Raw genomic sequence first — 20517 nt, forward strand, 5'->3', positions numbered from 1 at the left:
TTTTTTTTTTTTTTTTTTTTGTGAGACAGGGTCTTGCTCTATCATCCAGTCTGGACAGTGTTATGGTACTATCACGGCTCACTGTGGCCTCAAACTCCCAGGCCCAAGCAACTCTTCTACCTCAGCCTCCCAAGTAGCTGGGACCACAGGTATGCACCACCATGCCCCGCCAGGTTTTCTATTTTTCATTCTTTATAGAGATGAGGTCTCCCTTGTTGACAACCTGGTGTCAAACTCCTGGGCTCAAGCAATCCTCCCACCTTGGCCTCCCAAAGTGCTGGAATTACAGGTGTGAGCCACCATTACTGGCCAAGTGTCACATTCTTACAGACATTTTCTCTGACCTTCCTCACTAGATCAAACCACCCTGAATCATTTGCGTGATTATTTTATTAATGTCTGCCTCCTCACTATAAGGTAAATTCTGCGATAGCCAGGACCTTGCCTGTCTTTACTTACCACTGTATCCACAGCATGTCTGACATGTCTGACATAGCAGGTGTTCAATAAATACTTACTGGATAAGCTAACACACGAATGTTGAATGCACTGACTGCCATTATGCTTTCATTCATTAATTATTCTAATAACCAAGCAAAGCAAATAAAAGCTATGCATTTTACATAAACTGAAAACCCTCCATAGTAACATAATTTAGAGTTGGGCATATGACCACCTGACAACAAAACAGAGGCTTCTCTTTTAGCATGGATCATACCATAAAAATAAGTTGTGGGCCAGGTGTGGTGGTTCATGCCTGTAATCCCAGCACTTTGGGAAGCCGAGGTGGGCAGGTCACCTGAGGTCAGGAGTTTGAGACCAGCCTGACTAACATGATGAAACCCAGTATCTACTAAAAATACAAAAAAAAAAAAAAAAATTATACAGGCATGGTGGCGGGCACCTGTAGTCCCAGTCACTCAGGAGGCTGAGGCAGGAGAATCGCTTGAACTCGGGAGACAGAGGTTGCACTGAGCCGAGATTGCACCATTGCACTCCAGCCTGAGTGACATTGCGAGACTCCATCTCAAAAAAAAGAAAAAAAGTTGTGGACAATGGGATGCAAGCCAAAGAGTCCTGTGGCCACTTCTGGGAACCTACTGTTACAGTTGCATCTAATCCTAACGGAGTTTCCACATCTCTGGGAAAAAAAAGAATATTCTAGGTCCCATCAGTCTCCTTCTAACTCAGATGCACATCTAGCTTCCAACACCAGAGACAGTCCCAAATAAGTTATCACAAGACGCATTCAGACTATTTTTACTACAAGGTCTTCCAACAGCGTCTCCTCCCTTAGTGCCAGCAACAGGTTCTTGGCTGCTGGTGATAACACCAGAAAAACATAGATAGTACCCACAGCATTTTCCAGAGTTTCAGAAATGTAGACATTCTTTCCCTCTCTCTTCATTTTTTAGCATAGCACTTTCAAAATCAGGCTTTTCATGAGTATCTGTGGTCTCTCTAGGCAAAGGGTAACTACCCTGTAATGATAATAGATTTGGAATTCAGGTATCTAATATAAATACAAACTCTTTTTGTGAATCTGTTTGGTTTTCCAGCAAATTAGGAAGTTGAAAAAAAACTTAACATTCTCGATCCTGGTTGTCTCCTTTGAAGATCACTAATACTTACAGGTACTAAAAGGGGTTGATTCAGGCTTGGTGGAAACCAAAGCTTACACAACTCAGGGGGCCTCCTCAAGAAAAAGAATTCAAAGTCCCACTTACAAAATTAGGTGCAGGGCCTTGGGAGGAATCTGTCCAAGTGAGGAGTTCTGAAGTTTAAGCTTCATTAACCTCATAGTAACCACAGTAAAGGTCAGAACTATCTTTCTCAGATAAACGGTACTGCCCCAGTGCTCAGATGTTCAGAAACCCCTGTCAAACAAGCCTCAGAATTTTGAAGCAACACTTAATATTTATTTGAATTATCCAGGTTTCAGAATTGTCCCATACTGTTTTGAACTGTCCTAGGTCTATCATTTGATAGAAAAATAATTAAACAATTGTGAAATAAACTAAAAAGGAGAATGAATAGATCTAATATATTTGACAGCATTAAGTGTGAAAATAAGATGCATACTACATACTTTTTCAAAATGCATTCCTTTTATTAGTAATTTGATATTTTTAGGGGCATCTTAAAAGTCACCCAACACAACTGCCAATATTGTAGGGAAAACACATCTGAATTGGGTTTTCCTTAGCATATAAGCTACTTTTCCTGTCCATTTTTTTGTATCATTTTGCATTTTTGTAGAATTGTTTCTCATTAAAGGTTAATTGTATTTTGGTATTCCCTTTAGGAGTCAGCCACCAATACAGAATATAGGAGTACAGACTGCACAGATTAAATGAGGCAGATGCGTGCTGGTGAATGGTTTCCACATTAGAATGATGCACATTACCATAAGGAAGCTTGGGAGTGAATGCATTGCTTCCTTAATCAGCCCAAGTTTAACAGTATTCTAATTATATATATATATATATATTTCCTTGTCTATCTTGTGCACATGTTTTCTTTCCTTTCTTAGATCACTGTATCTTTAAGAAATGAGAAAATTATTTATGTAGTCATCTTTCTGCCTCTATACATGCAGGATCACATATGGTCACACATACATATCCATGCTTATGAGAAACAGGTAACACAGGTTCTCAGTATTGGTTAACTTGCCTGGGCCATAATTTGCATTGAAAAAAATTACAATTTACCTAAGACCTAAAATATACCATCTTGAGCTAATCATATAGCAACAATAGAAATTACATCAAATAGCATTGTTAAATACGTAGAAAGCAAAGTGTTTTCTATATCTATATAGATATAGATATAGACAGATTTCCAGCTTGGTAAATTTATATCATTAAAAATAATCCTTAAAGAGACCTTCCTTTCTGTCAGAAAAAATATAATCACAGCCTACTGTCTGTGCAATTCCACTTTCCATCTCTGCTATGTGCTAAGACTTGTTAAGATACAGCCACTGTCAAGTTTCAGAACAGTTCCTTGTCTAATCTTTCTACTTCTCCAGATCTTTGATATAGAACCTGTTAGAGTGCATTGCTTACTTTTCCAGTTCCTATGTTTATCTCACTTCCACTCTTACCATCTGTTGTACTGCATTTCCTTCAGAAAAGTGAAAAGTTTTCACAGTGCCCAGAGCTTTCCCTGCAAACAATGCCCTTTTCCCCTCTTCCTTCCTTCCTTTCTTCATTTTTTATTTAGTCTTATTTTGTGTTGAGGTCAAACTATTTTAAAGAGTTCACTTTGCAAACATTTCTACAAGGCTGAAGTTCTTATCCAAATAGTTTTGATAGATTTGTAAACATTCCTGCCATTTATTACTGGCTTCTGCCCAAATACACACATTTTGGTGTGTCCTCACTCTTTTAAATTACCTGAAAGCAACATCATAAGAAACAGGCAGTGAGAACCTGTAGCTTATTGCATATTTTTAAAACAAGGCAATATAATTTTCAGTTAGTATAATGAGACTAACGTGCTTCAATATAGCCCCTTACATTATATCAAAATCCCAACTCCACTTATTGCAAAATGGTTTATACTGACAGAGTCTTTCAAGAAGTACCAAAAGATAGAAATATTTTAAGAACATCCCTAATTGACTTAGGTTAGCCTTTTTCTTTATTTGGTTTTGTAAACACCCTTATTTTTGACTGACACAGCATGTACAATTAGTGTTTAATAGAAAATGCCCAGTAAAAATACCTTGAAAAAGTGAGCTTTATACTTCATATATCCAACCTTTTCAGATGTTTTCCTCTCCTTCCTTCTACAAGAGTTATATAACAGTGGACATCAGGAAGCAAAATTAGTTCTCTATTTTTATTAAGGACCAGTAATGCAAGTTTTAATTCTGTGTTAGTCTTTAGTAGTTTTGTTGACTTTGGCCAAGTTGCTGAGCCTCTGGAAGTCACAGGTGAAAACAGCATCTACCGTGTAGGACAGTAAGTTGAGTAGAGACGATATATATACAGGAAGATGTCTGACTTTCAGGAGCAGTCAGCAAATGAATGTTGTTATTACCATTATTAAAATTATTATAATTGGCACATAGCCCTAATGCCAATCTCTGGAATCTCACTGAATGACAAAAAAAAAAGAAGCTGAAACAGCAATCTGCATCCTTTATCAGTATTTACTTTCTTGGTGCAACACATTCAGTTATTTTTACTTGACATTTTAAGAACAACAAAAAAGTGGCTGAGTTTATTACTATAATTAAATTCATCGCACCACAGCTTTCTACATTTCCCATTACACAGTCTATGTTTAGGCCTACCAGAGATAAAGATATCCCATCAGGTAATGGATGGACAAATGCTTTAATATTGCCTGTTGCTTCTCAAATGATAACAAAAGCATTGTGAAAAATTTTACATACTAATAAGAAAATCTACATTTATGTGAGAAGATTAAGAGCTTTTTATCAAGTTTAATATGCCTCAAAAATACCTTTAGCAGATTGCACAGTTGAGATCTGTTGGTCAGCTCACAGAAAGAACAATGAATTTAGTTTGTCATATGCTAAACAGTAGTACGTATTATCGTATGTTACTCATATAAATGACCGTGGGTCATTTCAAACATTGTATAAAAATTAATCACTTTAATTTGGTTGCAATTATGATGATATATCTGAAATGAGAGATGAGGTAAGTAGACAAAGCTTTATCTGATCCTTACACAGAACACTGAGTCCATGAAGCAAATTTTTATACCTTCCGATTCCATCAAAACCAAGAAAGTGTTTACTCTTATAAGAACAGAGTTCCTTCACATGCTCTCCCATTTTTCCAACAATTGTGTTTTTTTAAAAAATCAGTCTCATTCCAAACAAAAACTATGTATTGGGACTTTTAAGATGGCTATAAAAGAGTGATACCACAATGTCATAAGGTATAAATTTTTTCAATCTCATGAGATAAAAGCACTTACAGGACACTAGTTTTTTTTTTTTTTTTTTTTTGAGATGGAGTCTCACTCTGTTGCCCAGGCTGGAGTGCAATGGTGCGATCTCGGCTCACGGCAACCTCCACCTCCCAGGTTCAAGCGATTCTCCTGCCTCAAATTCCTGAATAGCTGGGACTACAGGCACACACCACTGCACCCAGCTAATTTTTGCATTTTTAGAGACGGGGTTTCACCATGTTGGCCAGGCTGGTCTCGAATTCCTGACCTCGTGATCCGCTAGCCTTGGCCTCCCAAAGTGCTGGGATTACAGGGTGAGCCACTACCTGGCCTATAGGACACTATTAACCTCTATGTTTACATTCTAAAAAGTATTACTTCTCATTTTGCGTTGCTAGATGATTTACCTAAGAAAAAGTTAATGATTTTAAAATAAATTTCAGGAAAAAGAAGTACTGAATCCAGGAAAACAGAGGCTCTGCCAAGGAACAATAATGTCATGTGGAGGGAGGGGGAGGTGGCGGAGAAGGGAAGGGAGGTTCCTGCCAAGCAAAGCTGGGGGCTGTTCAATCAGCCCTATCAGTGCTCCATCAGTGTCTCCACTCCAGCCAAATCCAGAGAAAACAAGGAGTCAAAGATTCAGGTCAATAAGCTTATAGGTGATTTGCACAAACAGTTCCTCCAGCAAGGTAAAAAACAAAGTCATATTGGCTTTTCTTTTTTATTCTTTCTCTTTGAACTCCCTGGTCCAAACACACCCTGGAAATGTCAATGTTATATGCAAGAATTTAAAGAGCTGAGCTTCTTAATCCCGTTAAGAAAAAAGGAAAAAAGTTTCCTGTAAAGGTCCCCTTCCTTATTGAACTCAAAGTGATTATGGTAGAGCTGCCTTATGCAGATTCTGATTCCAGTTACTCAAGCATCAGAGGAGGCAAAAACACGTCATTAAAGGCATAACCAAGAAGGAAAGAAAGCATGTTCATTGAAAGGGTTTACAAAATATAGTGAAATAGACTTTCTGAACTAAAAATAATAATAAAATGAACATAAGAAACGAGGAAACAAAATACCATGATGTTTGACATGGGATCAAATGAAAAACAACGGTTACTACTCCCACAACCAAAACTGCATAAATATACAGTTTAAAAAAATTCTTTTCGTTAAGACTCTAGATAAACTTTTGTTGCTTTACCTTAACATTCAGGCACCGGGGCAGGGAGGGATTAATGCCAATAACCTCAACTTAGATTTGTTACAAGTAACAAGGAGGAATATGGCTTTTCCTCTGTTATTTCTTAATCTTTAAACAAAGCCACAAAACTACAGAAACCAACAGAAAGAAAGGAGGATGGGAGGAGGGGGGAAACATTTCAATGAGCCTGGCAGCCTATTGGCAGAAGAAGTTGAGTACAATGACGAAACTGGTTCTACTTCTCTGACCCTCAATCTTTCTAATTCAACAACGTGGAAAGACAGAAAACACAAACCCAACTCTGCTATTGTGGAAGGGAACAAAGTGACTCGTATCATCCTCAAACACCCCCAAACTGCTATTCTGGAAACCACATTAATGAGCTACAGATGGAGTCTCATCAAGTCCTTGACTACAGGGATAATTCTGATTGGGGTTATCTGTATCCCCTGACAGCTTTCCCATTTCACCTGTTTCAATTTCCTGCTTAACCTTTCCTTTCTGCAGGCCTTTCTTCTCCAGGCGTATACAAACTGCGTCGTGGCCATGTCTCGTCTCCCAGTCTTACCTCAACTCTCTTCTGTGGCTCACACACTATAGTTTCTTTCCACAGTTCTGTTCCAGAAGGCTTCCATAGTGGTGGAAATCCAACAGATTCCAAGAGCAGCGAGTTCTACAGGTGTGACACTGCCTCTTCTGCTCCCCAGCTCTCTGCTGTCCTCTTCTGGCTTCCTACAACACTAACCTCATAGGTACTACAGACTTGACTCAGTACTGGAAGCTCATTCCTTTCTCTCAAGTCTCCAATCAAAGTTCACCTTCCCCATCACTCTATGAAATAGCATGTGTGTGCACGCTATTTCGCCCTATCAACTTTGCCTGTTTTATTTTTCCTCATGTTCTTCTATCTCACCTAACATTATAAAATGTGATTCAATTGTTTATTGCCTCTCTCTCTCTCCTCCTGAAAGTGGGGATTGACTTTTGTCTAAAACTGTATCCCAGCTCTGAGAAGAAGGTCTGGCAAAAAGCAGATGCTTACTTAATATAAGGGTTGAGTTGTATTGAATTTGATCTAGTGAACATAAGTGAAAGTTTCTGACAGTCCTATTAAGTATCTGATATGTTTGCTTTTGATTGGTATTAATTACTTCTAGGGCTAACATTAAATCCAAGTCTGAATAACCCAGGTTTTTATTCTATTTTCTTTAGTATGCTTTACATTTTTTATGTTAAAGAATCTTTAAAATAACCTTTGTTTTCTGCACACTATGTGGACTCTTTTTGAATGCAGTGAGAATTTCCATTGTTACACCATGTATCTTTCCTTATTTTATGTATTTCCATCACGACCCCTCTTTTTAGCCCTAATATTTCCAAACTGAAGAGCACTAATTTCAGTTCATTTTTCTAGGGCATTAACTACACCCAAGTATGTCTCTGACCGTTCTCCATATCTAGATGCAAGGACGAGGCATAAAGATTTTTCGTCTTCCCAAAGCAACTTTGATAGCATCATTTTCCATTCTGGCCTTTGTTTTAAAATCATAACATCAGTCAATAATTTGTAAGGACCCTCTTTAACTTTCCTGGATAATCATTGTAGATAATTCAAAGTTCACGTACATGTAGTTTCTTGGGGGTTATCTTTGTTGTTTGTAATTCAATAGGTTTTGGGGGAACAGGTGGTTTTTGGTTACATGAATAAATTCTTCAGTGGTGATTTCTGAGACTTTGGTGCACCCCTCACTTGAGCAGTGCACACAGTTCCCAGTGTGTAGTCTTTTATCCCTCACCGCCCTCACCTGAGTTATCTTTTTTTAATAGCATTACATTCTACTAGCATCCAGTGACACTGACCTGATTCTTCATGTTCACATATTTTGTGACATTCTCCTGGAATTTATCCCAAAACATGTTTATTTCACTTTATAATTATTAATTAGAACTGCTCCATGCCAACACCACTCTGAAACTCACTGTCTTTGAGTTTACCCAAGAATTGCTCATATATAGGTGTTCCCACTTGCCAATAGTGACATAACTAAACTCCCAAGGTTGCTTTCCAGACCACATATATTTCAGTTCATATTGATTTGCTTAGTTCTACAAATACATTGATGTACTTCCATGTCGGGGTACATAAACCAGAAGAAAGGCAGACAAAATAACTGAATAAAAAAATTCAGTACCACAGGAAATATATAGCACTTATGGACTGAGTCTTGATGTCTTCATCATTTATAAATTCAAGGAAATAATCTTGCTTGTTTCCTTCCTCCCAGAGATACTGTAAGGCAAGATGCCACGTAATCTAAACTCATAAACAAAAGAAGACAATGTAAATTGAAAGCATTGCTTTATATTTTGCTAAAATGTTTAAAATCTAAAGATATCAAAGTAAATTTCAAGTAGCATCTTTTTATAAACATAGTTCTTTCCATTTCTTTGAAATGAAAAATAGGAACATGAAATATGCAACTAATCCAAAATAAAAAGAGACACAGGAAACGCCAATAGAATTGCCAGGTTCAAATTTTAAGCATGCAACTATAACAAGGGTATCTCTGAGATGGATTTATATAATTAAGAATTTTATACATTAACTTTAACATAAAATTCTGACCAACAATCTTGGATATTTCTGTGGAATCTTACATTATACGAGTGATTTGGGTTTTACTTAATCACATGGTTTATAATGACTAGAAAGTTTACTAATATTAGTAAACACAACTTTGAGACTTGTAGAAAAACTTGCCCTTCAAGAAGAACATAGATAATATCAGTGTGGAACTGAGAAAAGTATTACAATAATAAGAGCCATTGAAGAACTATAATTTTAGTTAATCACTGAAAATATCCTGTATAATATAGATGCTCAATTTCAAAAGGAAGTAGAAACTTTATGATAAGCTATGTCTTAAGAAATATACAAAGTTTTTCTTTTTCTTTAAAAAAGTTATGATAACATATGATTGGTTTTATACAAAATCCAGTTGCTAAAATATGACTAAAAATATGTAGTAACTCTATGTGTATCCTCAGTATGCTCCCCTGATAATGTGTCAAAATATCTTGTTTAGAGAACTTAGACCTTCTGGCCACATTTTTTGATCTGAACTTTCAAGCTACCCTTTGTTTAACAGAAAAAAAACATTCAATGTACAAAATATTTATGCTTGGGATCCACATAAGTAAGTAGGTCACGGGTAAATTTTGATCATGGTTAGCCTTCAGACCAAGAAACTTTCCAAATAATCCAATTCCTTTTCTAGTAAGTATCAACAATTTTTAAATTGTCAGAAATGATTTAAACTATGCACAAAAAGTATGTTTCATTAATGAATCCAATGTATTATTATTATTATTACTATTATTATTTTCTTTTTGAGATGGAGTCTTGCTCTGTCACCCAGGCAGGCGTGCAGTGGCTCAATCTCAGCTGTCTGTAACCTCCACTGCCTCCTGGGTTCAAGCAATTCTCCCTGCTTCAGCCTCCCGAGTAGCTGGGACTGATCCGGTTAATTTTTGTATTTTTAGTAGAGATGGGGTTTTGCCACAGTGGCCAGGATGGTCTCAGACTCCTCACCTCAGGTGATGTTCCCACCTCAGCCTCCCAAAGTGCTGGGATTACAGGCGTCAGTCATCATGCCCGGCCTAAAAATATTTTTCTTCAGAGGAACATGTCTTATTTGCTTTTCCAGTAATGACACTGGCATTGTTAACCATTTAAATACTTCTGGTATTTTTTTTTTTTTTTTTTTGAGATGGAGTCTCACTCCTGTCACACAGGCTGGAGTGTGGTGGTACGATCTTAGCTCACTGCAACCTCCGCCTTCCGGGTTCAAGCAATTCTCCTGTCTCAGCCTCCCAAGTAGCTGGGATTATAGGCGTGCGCCACCACACCCGGCTAATGTTCGTATTTTTAGCAGAGATGGGGTTTTGCCATGTTGGCCAGGCTGGTCTCAAACTCCTGATCTCAGATGATCCACCTGCCTTGGCCTCCCAAAGTGCTAGGATTACAGGCGTGAGTCACCGACCTGGTCACTTCTACTCTTTTAATTGCTAATCTGTCCTCTTCCTCACAATTGGCAATAAAATATAATTATGTGTCACTGAGAAAAATTGAGAATTTCAACAGAAAGATTAGTTTCTGATTTTCCAGAGAGAAAATATTCTCTTTCCATTGTAGCTAATCACCTTAAGTGAAGAATGGATAGCATTCGTTGCATGACCTCAAGGAATGAAAAATCTATCAAAGAGTTGTCTTTCCTTTGTACCAGTTCCAACTGACTTCAGTGGGAATTCCCTGGTCGTACATTCTGTGAGAGTAAAATAATGAAATTATTTTCCTATCAATAGTAATATTGCTATTTATCCTGACAAATATCATGTGAAAATAAGAATTAGGCCAGGCGCGGTGGCTCAAGCCTGTAATTCCAGCACTTTGGGAGGCCGAGATGGGCGGATCACGAGGTCAGGAGATCGAGACCATCCTGGCTAACGCAGTGAAACCCCGTCTCTACTAAAAAAGACAAAAAAAAACTAGCTGGGCGAGGTGGTGGGTGCCTGTAGTCCCAGCTACTCGGGAGGCTGAGGCAGGAGAATGGCGTAAACCCGGAAGGCAGAGCTTGCAGTGAGCTGAGATCCAGCCACTGCACTCCAGCCTGGGCAACAGAGTGAGACTCCGTCTCAAAAAAAAAAAAAAGAAAATAAGAATTATTATTCCCACCCATTATGACCTTCTACTTTCAAACTAAACATTGCAGAATTATCTTATAATACATGTAGGTTATATATTATTTAATATGGTCTCTATATCCTATTCTAAGTATTATTTTACGTACATCTGACATTAAACAGTTTTCCAACTGTTTATAAAATAATTAATAATAATATCTACTGAATCCTGTTCAGAACAATCGTAATTTAATGTTTTTTCTTAGTTCCTAAAGGCCTGTCATTATTTTTCATGAGCCAGGACTCTGGTTAGTACAGCTGGAGTGACTGTCCTAAGGCCACAGTTACATCATCATGTAAGCATTTACCATAAATCTATTTTCTCCCAGGAAATTACTACCTTAAAACTTGGAGTTCTTTACTCTTTCATTAAACATACCCCTTAACCAGAGATCGTCCCAAAATTTGCAATTCATACAGTAATACGTATCATACTGCCTTCCTGGATGAATTAAATTGACAAAAGGTATGAATCCATACATTAACTCTTTTATCCACCTTCTAACTCTCAGTTCCTCTCTTTATTGCAATATCGCAACATAAGGTAGGTCTTCTACAATGCACAAAAGGATGTATTTCCTAACAAGAAAAAAAATTGAGATGTCTTCAAACATAAATTTAAAAAATACCCATCTCCAGCCAGCTTAGATTTATTGCCATAGCTACATATCATCAATAAATGGTTCTAGCAACTAAGGAAAATATTAATTTGGCTTGAAATCTGAGTCAACACTAGGAAAAAAAGCCTATTTTGTTCATACTTTTCTAATTTTCAATTTAAAATCTCTGATGTAGGAGACAAGGACCATGCTACAAGTCATCTTGAGGTCTACATGGTTAAGGAGATTTTTTTGAATTTCAATGTGTCCAGGTGCCATTCTGTTTCCACAGTTTTAGGGCCTGGGGTTCTACTGACGACAGGGATGGGAGCTGACTGACATCTTTTGTTTCTGACATTTTTTGTTGACACCATCAACAAGAGAAAATGATACTGGAACTTTTAATGATTAAATACATACATGGCCACCAAGATATGCGAATTGACATTTTTTTGAGAAGCTACGATAGCATTCTTGATTTGAGACTATGAAGTGTGATTAACATATTCAAACATACACACATACAAAAAGTCCACTTTATTATATTTATCTGCCTAAGAAACAAACATGTCTGAATAAAAATGGTGCATACACAAACACAGACATACAGAAACAGACATACACTTCCAGTCAAGCCCTCTGCAAAAGCAGCTGTTCTAAACCAAGGAAGTGATCCAAGCATTTGTGAAAACTGTACATTGGTGCAGGAGGAGATAAAAGACTTGCAAAACAATCAAATACAAATAAATATATAAGAATCATGAGAAACCTTAAACTGACTTATGAAAAAAGTAAACAAATGAGTATATATGCTCCATGAGAACACAGTCACTGGCAAGGCCATCTGGCTGCAAGTCATGGCTGGAAATCACTTGCGATATGTCTCAAGTGCTCCTTGGATTATATTGTTAATGTGTCAAAAAAGTATCTAGAATGGAGAAAGAATGTGTATTTTTTTATTTGACAATATCCCCAAAGCACCATCCTCACTGTTGAAAGTCAACATAAAACACCTAAAGCATTCGGTTTTCAAAAGGAATGAGCTGGAACCTTAGTTGAGAACTCTCTGCCTCATTCAGTGCTAATATTTAATGCCTAATTTAGTGCCTTGCAAACAATTAACATTCAATAAATTCTTGTTGAAAGAATGAATGAATAAATGATCAACATTAAATATATTACAGTTAATTGGCCAATAACATGAAGAATGTGCATAGTTAATTGGCCAATCAACATGAAAATATTTGTTTCAATATAAAAAATTACTGGTTATTAGAGTGGAGTTATTCGTGTCCCTCGAAATAAAATTTTATGTTTAAAAAAATCTGTACTTGTTTTCAGACGGTTGAATTATCTGTCAGCACTTTGAGCACTATTATGCACTTTTTAAAACATTACAAAATCCTTTAAGTGGACTCACATATTACATCGAACCATCAACAATTACCTTTGTTACAAAAGTATTCCACTTCTTCACAGCTCAGATTTTCAGGCCCAAATTCTGTGGAAAAGCTTTCCTCCAATGGAAAGTCTCCTTTGGAGATGATGTCTGTTTCCTCTGATGGACATTCCTCTTCCTCATCTTCAATGGCATCTTCAAGCGGCCCTTGAAAAAGAATCAGGGACACTGTACCAAAAATATCCAAGGAAGACAGTGAAATAAAATCCTTAAATAGAGCCTTTTTTTGTTACAGTGGTGAGGAAAATAATATACTCTAAGTAGTACCACCAAGGGGACTCACACAAGATAATGCTACATCCGTATACACAAGGAACAATGACCTATGATGAAAGATCCAAGGAAACCAGTGTCAGAAGTTATAACATAGAAAGCAACCTGCATCTCCATTGCTTCCCCACCCCCAACCTCAAGCCCCAAACTTATTTTTTTGATTCCCTCTTTAAGAGCAAAACTGTGCACTTTATGTTCATTTGTTAGAATTAACTGCCTGGTAAAGAGTACAAGTCTCTTTTACACTGTTGTACAATTTTACCTGAGATTTTAATAAAGATTTAAAGTAATTGAATGCATTTTAATTGAACTGAGATTTTAATAAAGTCTATACTTTTAAAAATCCATCTTAAGAGTGGATTCTGAGAAAAGATTTCATTATATGTGTTTGAGGCTTGAAGAAAAATTACATATTTCTCTCCCTGATGAAAGCATAACCCTATTCATAATTAATTGAATTTTTTCTGAAATGAAAAGTGGTTTTCTAATGAAAAAATGTAATTTGTATTTATGTGATACTTTTTCAGTAATAAAAATACAACTCCCTTGGAGAGAATGAGAGTGAGGGGCGCTACATTAATGGACCTATTTTATTGAAAGGAAAGGGAGGGCTGGAGTTGTTCAGACCGATCTGAAGTGGACTACATGGGAATACCACTGGGCTGATTGTGAATTTCTGACTGCCTCTAAAGAACTGAAGTAACCAACTCATTTTAATAAGTAGAAACTGCATTTGCTCCCAAAGAAGTGATGTGGCATTTTATCCAAAGAACACAATTATGGTAATTTGTACTAATTGTCACTCATGACAGCAGTCTCATCAGACAGGCTAAATACTCAAAGGCTCAGGCAGCCTCTCACTCTCACTTTTTAGATATGTGCTAGAAAATTTCCAGGGCCTAAGGAGCAATCTTATAAATAATTTAAAATAGTACATATACTACAATTTTTATATCTATGTACATAAATAGAAATAAGTATCATATCTAGTGTTTCCCCAAAAAGTAATTGTCAAAGGACTCAATTAATATGACACCTTGGCCTAGACAAAATAATCAGATGTGTTTAAATGAAGGGACATCCAACTGAAAATTTCTTACAGAGTCTCTTTGTCCTTTAAAAAATGTGTTTTACCCTTCATTCTTCAAAAGAGCAAATGTCAAGAAAAAAAGGATGCCCTAATTCCACTCTGGTCATATCGTGTTTTATTATACATTCTGTGTGCTCAAGGTAGAGGGTTAAAAGAACCATGGATTTTGTTTCTGCACCAACCACATTCAAAAGTCATGCATCTCATATTAGATTTTATCTTATTAACTGTTTCAAGTTTACAATGTATAATCTTTCACCTTTTAGAACAATTATGTCAAAGAGCAAGACAAGCAAAAAATATATAAAATAGTAATAATATAAAATATTGTAATCTTTAAATCAATTTATTTGATAATTTCAAGAGATAAGTTCAATTATTAATGCTAAGTCTAATGAGAACTTAGCATTAATAGATTACATGATTTCATTTATGTATTTCATTTTGTATATATACCATAATACATCCATGTAACAAATTTGTTGTTATAATTAATAGAATATTTCTTTTTTTCAAAAAATGTAATTATAACAACAAATTTGATCAAAAGAAGACATGAGCTATATCATTTGTTTCATGTAGGAGTTTCAAAGTACTTTCTTTTTTTTATTTGTATAATTTAAGGGGTACAAGTGCAGTGTTGTTACATGGATGTATTATGGTATATATACAAAAGGAAATACTATTCAAAGCACTTTTTTACATGATCTTTAAAATAATCCAGTGAAGTAAGTATGAGAGTTATGACTATTTTTATTTTGCAGATTTGAAAAATGAAGTTCAGGAGGTTAGTTAACTAGAATAAGGTTTCCAACTGATAAGTGAAAAAGTTAATGTGAAAATTTAAGATTATTATTATTTTTTGAGAAAGGGTCTGGCTCAGTTGCCCAGGCTGGCATACAGAGGTGCAATCACAGCTTGCTGCAGTTTCAAATTCCTGGGCTTAAGTGACTCTCCCACCTCAGCCTCTGGAGAAGCTGGGACTACAGGCATGAGCCAAGAGATTTTAAAAATACTTTTAATTAATATACTACTATGTAAACCAGTCTTTGGTAGTTATAAATGCATTGCTTCAGAAACAACTTTAAAACATAGGTAACTTAGAAAATGGTTAATTCCTATTAACATAATTATTTATTCATAGATGCTTAATGATCCAGTCTTTAAAAATTGAAAACTCTCTTGTTGCTCTTCTCAAATTACTGAAAGTCAACCAAAATACTAAACCCCTCCCCAAAGTCAGAAAGATAGTCTTATAGACTTATCAAAAATAAAATAATTACTATTATTTTTATTTACATAATTTATACTCACACTACATCAATATGTAAAGTAACTTCTAATATCAGTTTTAACAGAAATTACAATATATACTTCTTTTGAAATATATACTTCTTTTGGAATATATACTCTGAGTTTAGGAATGAAAAGTAAAGCTCCAACAGATATTTTCATACATAAAATATGAAAAATAGAAAAAGAAATTCTTTTTTTTCTGGACGCTCTTCAATTATAAAAGCCTGTATATAATAAAAAGAATATATACATATTACACATGTTTAATTAACAGTAATATATAGCTTTCCTTTTACAAAATGAAATTCTAGGCATACGTACTCTTTTAGAAGAGGATTAACTAAGAATGATATGTAATGAATAATTATTTGCAATATTCAATGACAAATTGGCTTCAAGAGTGTGATATCAATTTAAATTTAATCACTGTATTAAAAAATATATTGAAATGCTCATGGGAAAATTTGAAAGAAAAATGTACACACAAAGCATTTATTTTTAAATCTCAAAGTCATGTTACAGTAATTTAATATGTACACAGATACATATGTATATTTATATATACATAATCTTTTATTTATCAAAGTTTTTGATAAGATCTTAGTATTATATATTTCAGGGTTGTTTTATTTTACATGTTGGCTCTTCCTTTGCAATTCTAAGCACGGAATTAAAAAGAAGCACCTACATGTTTAAAAATGAATTATCAAAATTCAAATAAAAGGTGAAAAATCACTAAACTCATTTGTTCAAAATTTTTTGAACATGAGATCTCATTGTCAATATTTAAAACAGGCCATAGGAAGGTCATTTGGTGACCAACTTGTATTTCTTCCAAAGCAAGTGTCAGCTTTATATAATTTACTGTACTTTAAAATGTGAAATAACTAACCATTTCTTTAGCTATGCCATCAAATCAGGCTCTGGGAAAAAGGTTTCTTTTAAAATGCATAGTATTTATGGTTTAAGATCAGATCTCACTCTACTCTCTACATTGCATGTTTCTTTAACAGGAAAACCTTACAGATAATCGGTGGCCATAAACTAACATTTTAAAAGGGTAAGAGACACTTGAAGCACAAGTACAATTAATAGCACCAATGAAGGAGGGAATGAAGGAACCTCCTGTGTATGGATTAGTGGGCACAGAAGTCCACTTCAGAAAAATCACCACACATAATTTGACACAAATAATAATATCTACTCAGAAAAGGCTCACGACTGAGCTCCATGTGCCCTCATGGAGAAAATTACTTCTGATTGAGGCCACTTGGCAGGCAAGTGTGAGGAAATCTGAATTTCAGCTCTTCAATTGCTTCTGATTTATAGATATTCAAACACACTCACCAGAATTAATAGTCTCAATGTTTATAAATATGAATATTTACCTCATTAAAAAATACTAGTGATTAGTTTTACATCCTCAAGCTATGAACACCGTGGTGCTATATGTTAGGCCCATAACGCTGTTCATCGTCTCTCAGAATAAATGAGGAAGCATCTTCTCATATTCTATACTGGTTGAATAATGGGAATAACTGGGAAATTCTGGTGAGTGCAAAGTAGTACTTCCATTTTCAGAGAAGAGAGGCAATTGTGTGCCCAGGACCCTTTGCTGACCATAGCTACCTTTGCCCTCTGGAGAGAAAGCGGAAGATAAGAAGGGAAGTGTAGATTCACCACACCTGATGATGCGGATGCACAGCTCAATGTACAGTGAAGCTTTTCATCTAGGCAGTACCAACAGCTGCACTGTGCAAGCTGGGCCTAAGGTGGGTATATCGGACGATTTTTCATTTGGTGGTTGTTTCAATGATCTGCAATTTGTAAATGACAAATGAGATATCAAAGATTAAATAGTCTAACCCTATACACTGGTAACGTAATAGCTGAATAAAATGAAATTTTAAAAAGTGGATTTGCATGGTTAGGAAGCAGTTAAAGGAGCACTTAGTCCCCCAGATAAATGAATTTATAAGAAAATTATTGCTACAATTTCAAGGGGTTAAAGAAATCTCTGAAATGCATCCATAGCCACTGGAGTAAGAGCTAGAAGGTGACAAAGAAAATTTGAAAACAAAAAAATAAAGAGGATGAGAAAATATATAGGCATTCTGAGGAATAAGGATGAAAATGATGCAAAATAAGCAAGACAATGAGGAAATACAAAAAATGATAAAGAACAACATAGTAAATATTAAATCAAATACATGCATCTTTCAACATACATTGTCTCAATAATAACTTTCTACTTTGGTAGCCTACTATAAATGGAACAACAACCCTCACCTAAATGCCACATTGTCTTTGTTCAGATAACTTCAAAGCACTTCAGAATAAGAAGCATCTAAGAATGAAATTAAGTTCTACAAAAATTAATATACATTGTCATGTATTAACAGGGGAAAGAAATGCCAACTTCTATGGTTCTGATATAATATCCCACAAAAGGGATCTTTCCTCTTAAACAGTTATTGGCATTAATGTATCATACATTACTTTAGCTTGGTATTGCATGCCTTTTGATTAAAACAAGACACTCTGTCATTATGGAACTACAGAAAGTATTCAATCTCCTCTTCATGCATTAATATTCTAAGCATTCTAGAAGCTGCACAAGACTAGCCACCTAGCAAAATGAGATTGTTTCAGAATACTGGGCAGCCTTGATTGCAACTGACAGGTGGGATGAAAGTCACATTAAAATATTATCATTCCCAATAATTAAAATAATCCATCACAGTGTGCATAGAAATTCCACTAGGTGAGTTTGCCCCTGAAAGCACACAAATATTTCGAAACCTTTTTATTCCAGAGCTTCCCAATGTATCCCATTTTGGATCATTTTAATATCAGATAGCATTATTAATATTACAAATTAAAATTTCCATCACAAACTTTATGTCATATTACTTGTGCACAGAACAAAGAATCTATGTCAATGGAATACATTTCTCAAAATCTTAATCAATGAATGAAAATGAAAATGGTGGTGTTCTCCCAAGTTGCCAGCTCCTGTTTTATGCTCTTTTAAACTCTTTTGCAAAAGATCCACTCACACAAAGGAATGAGCAGACAAATAAAGATCTCTAATGTATATAAAACAAAAGGAACCTCCAAATCACACAGTGGAAGAAACATATATATGTATTTCTTTAAATACGATATGACATCACAATTGAGCCACATTTGTCAAATGATGTTACCTTTCGAAATATAAATATAAAAAAGGGATAAACAAATTCTGGTTCATGTTTAATATATAATATATTTCATATATAAATACACAAATATATCAAAACTCTACATAGGTATATTCTATTTTAGTTGATAGGTAAAAGGAGTTAAAATATAACTTTTCATTTTAAACTTGTTACATTTTCTATGTGATGAAAACAAAGCAGTGGACTGACACTAAAATTGGATGTCTCCTTGCCTAATAATCTGTATTCTTGACTTGTATTTCTGTTACTTTCAGCATAACATTCACAAAATACAAAGTATAAAGCTCTTCTAAAAGGAAAAATTTAGTATGATACGTTCTGTACATATATGTCCTGTTTGTTCAATTAGTATTGGGAATAACCGAACTCTAAATTAAAAAGCTAAATCCCAGGAAAATGTTCCCCTCCTCTCTTAATTATTCAGTAGGAACGTTTCTAGCTTGAAAGTACTAATATGTTTTTACTAATTTTATCTGGGGCATATTTTGTGGCTCTCAGTAGTTCCTCTCTTAGAGTTCTCAGCTGCTACACGCAGACTTTCTTATGAATCATTACCCCGTAGGCACACTTCAAAATGCTTCTCACTTGGTTCCTATTACATTTGTCTCATGCATATCCTACAGAGCCATTTAATGAGAAGGGGCAGAGAAGAGGGACACTCTTTGGACAGTGCAAACTCATACTAACTCATGTAATTGAGCTTAACAGCAAGAATAAAATCTTATTTCTGTAGTCTAAGAAAATACTATTTTAAATGAGCAAGTTCTTCCTGCAGTCACTCACTTTTAACAATAGTTGCATCAGGGGATCTAGTAGGAAGGAAACATTTTTATTAATTTTTCTCTTATCTGCCAGAAGAATGTTGATTTTTTTCATTTACATTTGTTGCCTGCAGGTAGCAGACCAGAGAATCATATGGTAGAAATTCTTCTTTTTGATTAATTTCTTTCCATGTGTTATGTTATTTCTTATATATAATTGATTTTGGGCTTTTGCTCATAGCTGTACATCTTTTTTATATCTGTACCAACTGCTGTCCTTCAATCACGAAAGTTGAAGGAAATTACCTGAATTTCGTTAAGTTTATTAAAAACGAGATCTGTGAATATTTAAATTGAGTTTTGAAATGTTAATGCAAAAAAAAGATATTAGAGAATTTTTAATGGAGAATTCAATTTGACCACACACCATTGTAAAATGAAGGGGAAGGGGTCAGGTCTTATTCAAATTGTTTCTTTAGGGAGAAAAAATGTACTCTTTAATCTTATAAAAATGGAGTAATATTCTTTGCTACAAAGTCTTTGGCCATTTTTATAGATGGTGGTATTAACAGTTTTTGTATATAAACTTGAAAACAATTTAAATTATGTAAATGTTATTCCCCCTGAAATGCCTTGCTTTGAGAACCTTCAAATTAACCGAATGATGCTAACAAGAAAATAATTTTTCTTAGAACATGCACAAGCCTCGCAAGCAGCGACTAATCCTACATAGTAGATTAAACGCCGATATCACAGGAAAAATAAAGTCAGGGGAAGAAATACAGGCAAATTTGAACTAGAATCTCTAATGACTAATTTACTCTCAGGAAGTAACTCAGGCATTGAGAAAATTCAGTTCATTAGTACATGCCTTGTGCATTGACCCAGGAAGTGAGTGACAGAGATGGCATTGAAATTCAAATATTTTGTAATCAGGTCTCA

The 20517-nt window shown here is 35.2% G+C and overlaps 1 protein-coding gene across 2 annotated transcripts in view; it reads right to left on the reverse strand.

Moving 5' to 3' along the window:
- Positions 1 to 20517, reverse strand: part of ZFPM2 (zinc finger protein, FOG family member 2) — a 490202-nt gene that overhangs the window by 383563 nt on the left and 86122 nt on the right. Inside the window, exons 1-2 of one of the 2 annotated variants that reach the window (XM_011931016.1) lie at positions 13279 to 13315; positions 12920 to 13078 (exon numbers count right to left, since the gene is read on the reverse strand). In XM_011931016.1, the coding sequence (XP_011786406.1) occupies positions 12920 to 13078; positions 13279 to 13315 (196 nt within the window). Of the gene's footprint in view, positions 1 to 12919; positions 13079 to 13278; positions 13316 to 20517 lie in introns of those variants that run through there. The other variant, XM_011931024.1, reaches the window with a different exon arrangement.

This window comes from Colobus angolensis, unplaced genomic scaffold (assembly GCF_000951035.1).
Source record: "Colobus angolensis palliatus isolate OR3802 unplaced genomic scaffold, Cang.pa_1.0 Scaffold121, whole genome shotgun sequence".
In the NCBI taxonomy this organism is placed as follows: domain Eukaryota; kingdom Metazoa; phylum Chordata; class Mammalia; order Primates; family Cercopithecidae; genus Colobus; species Colobus angolensis.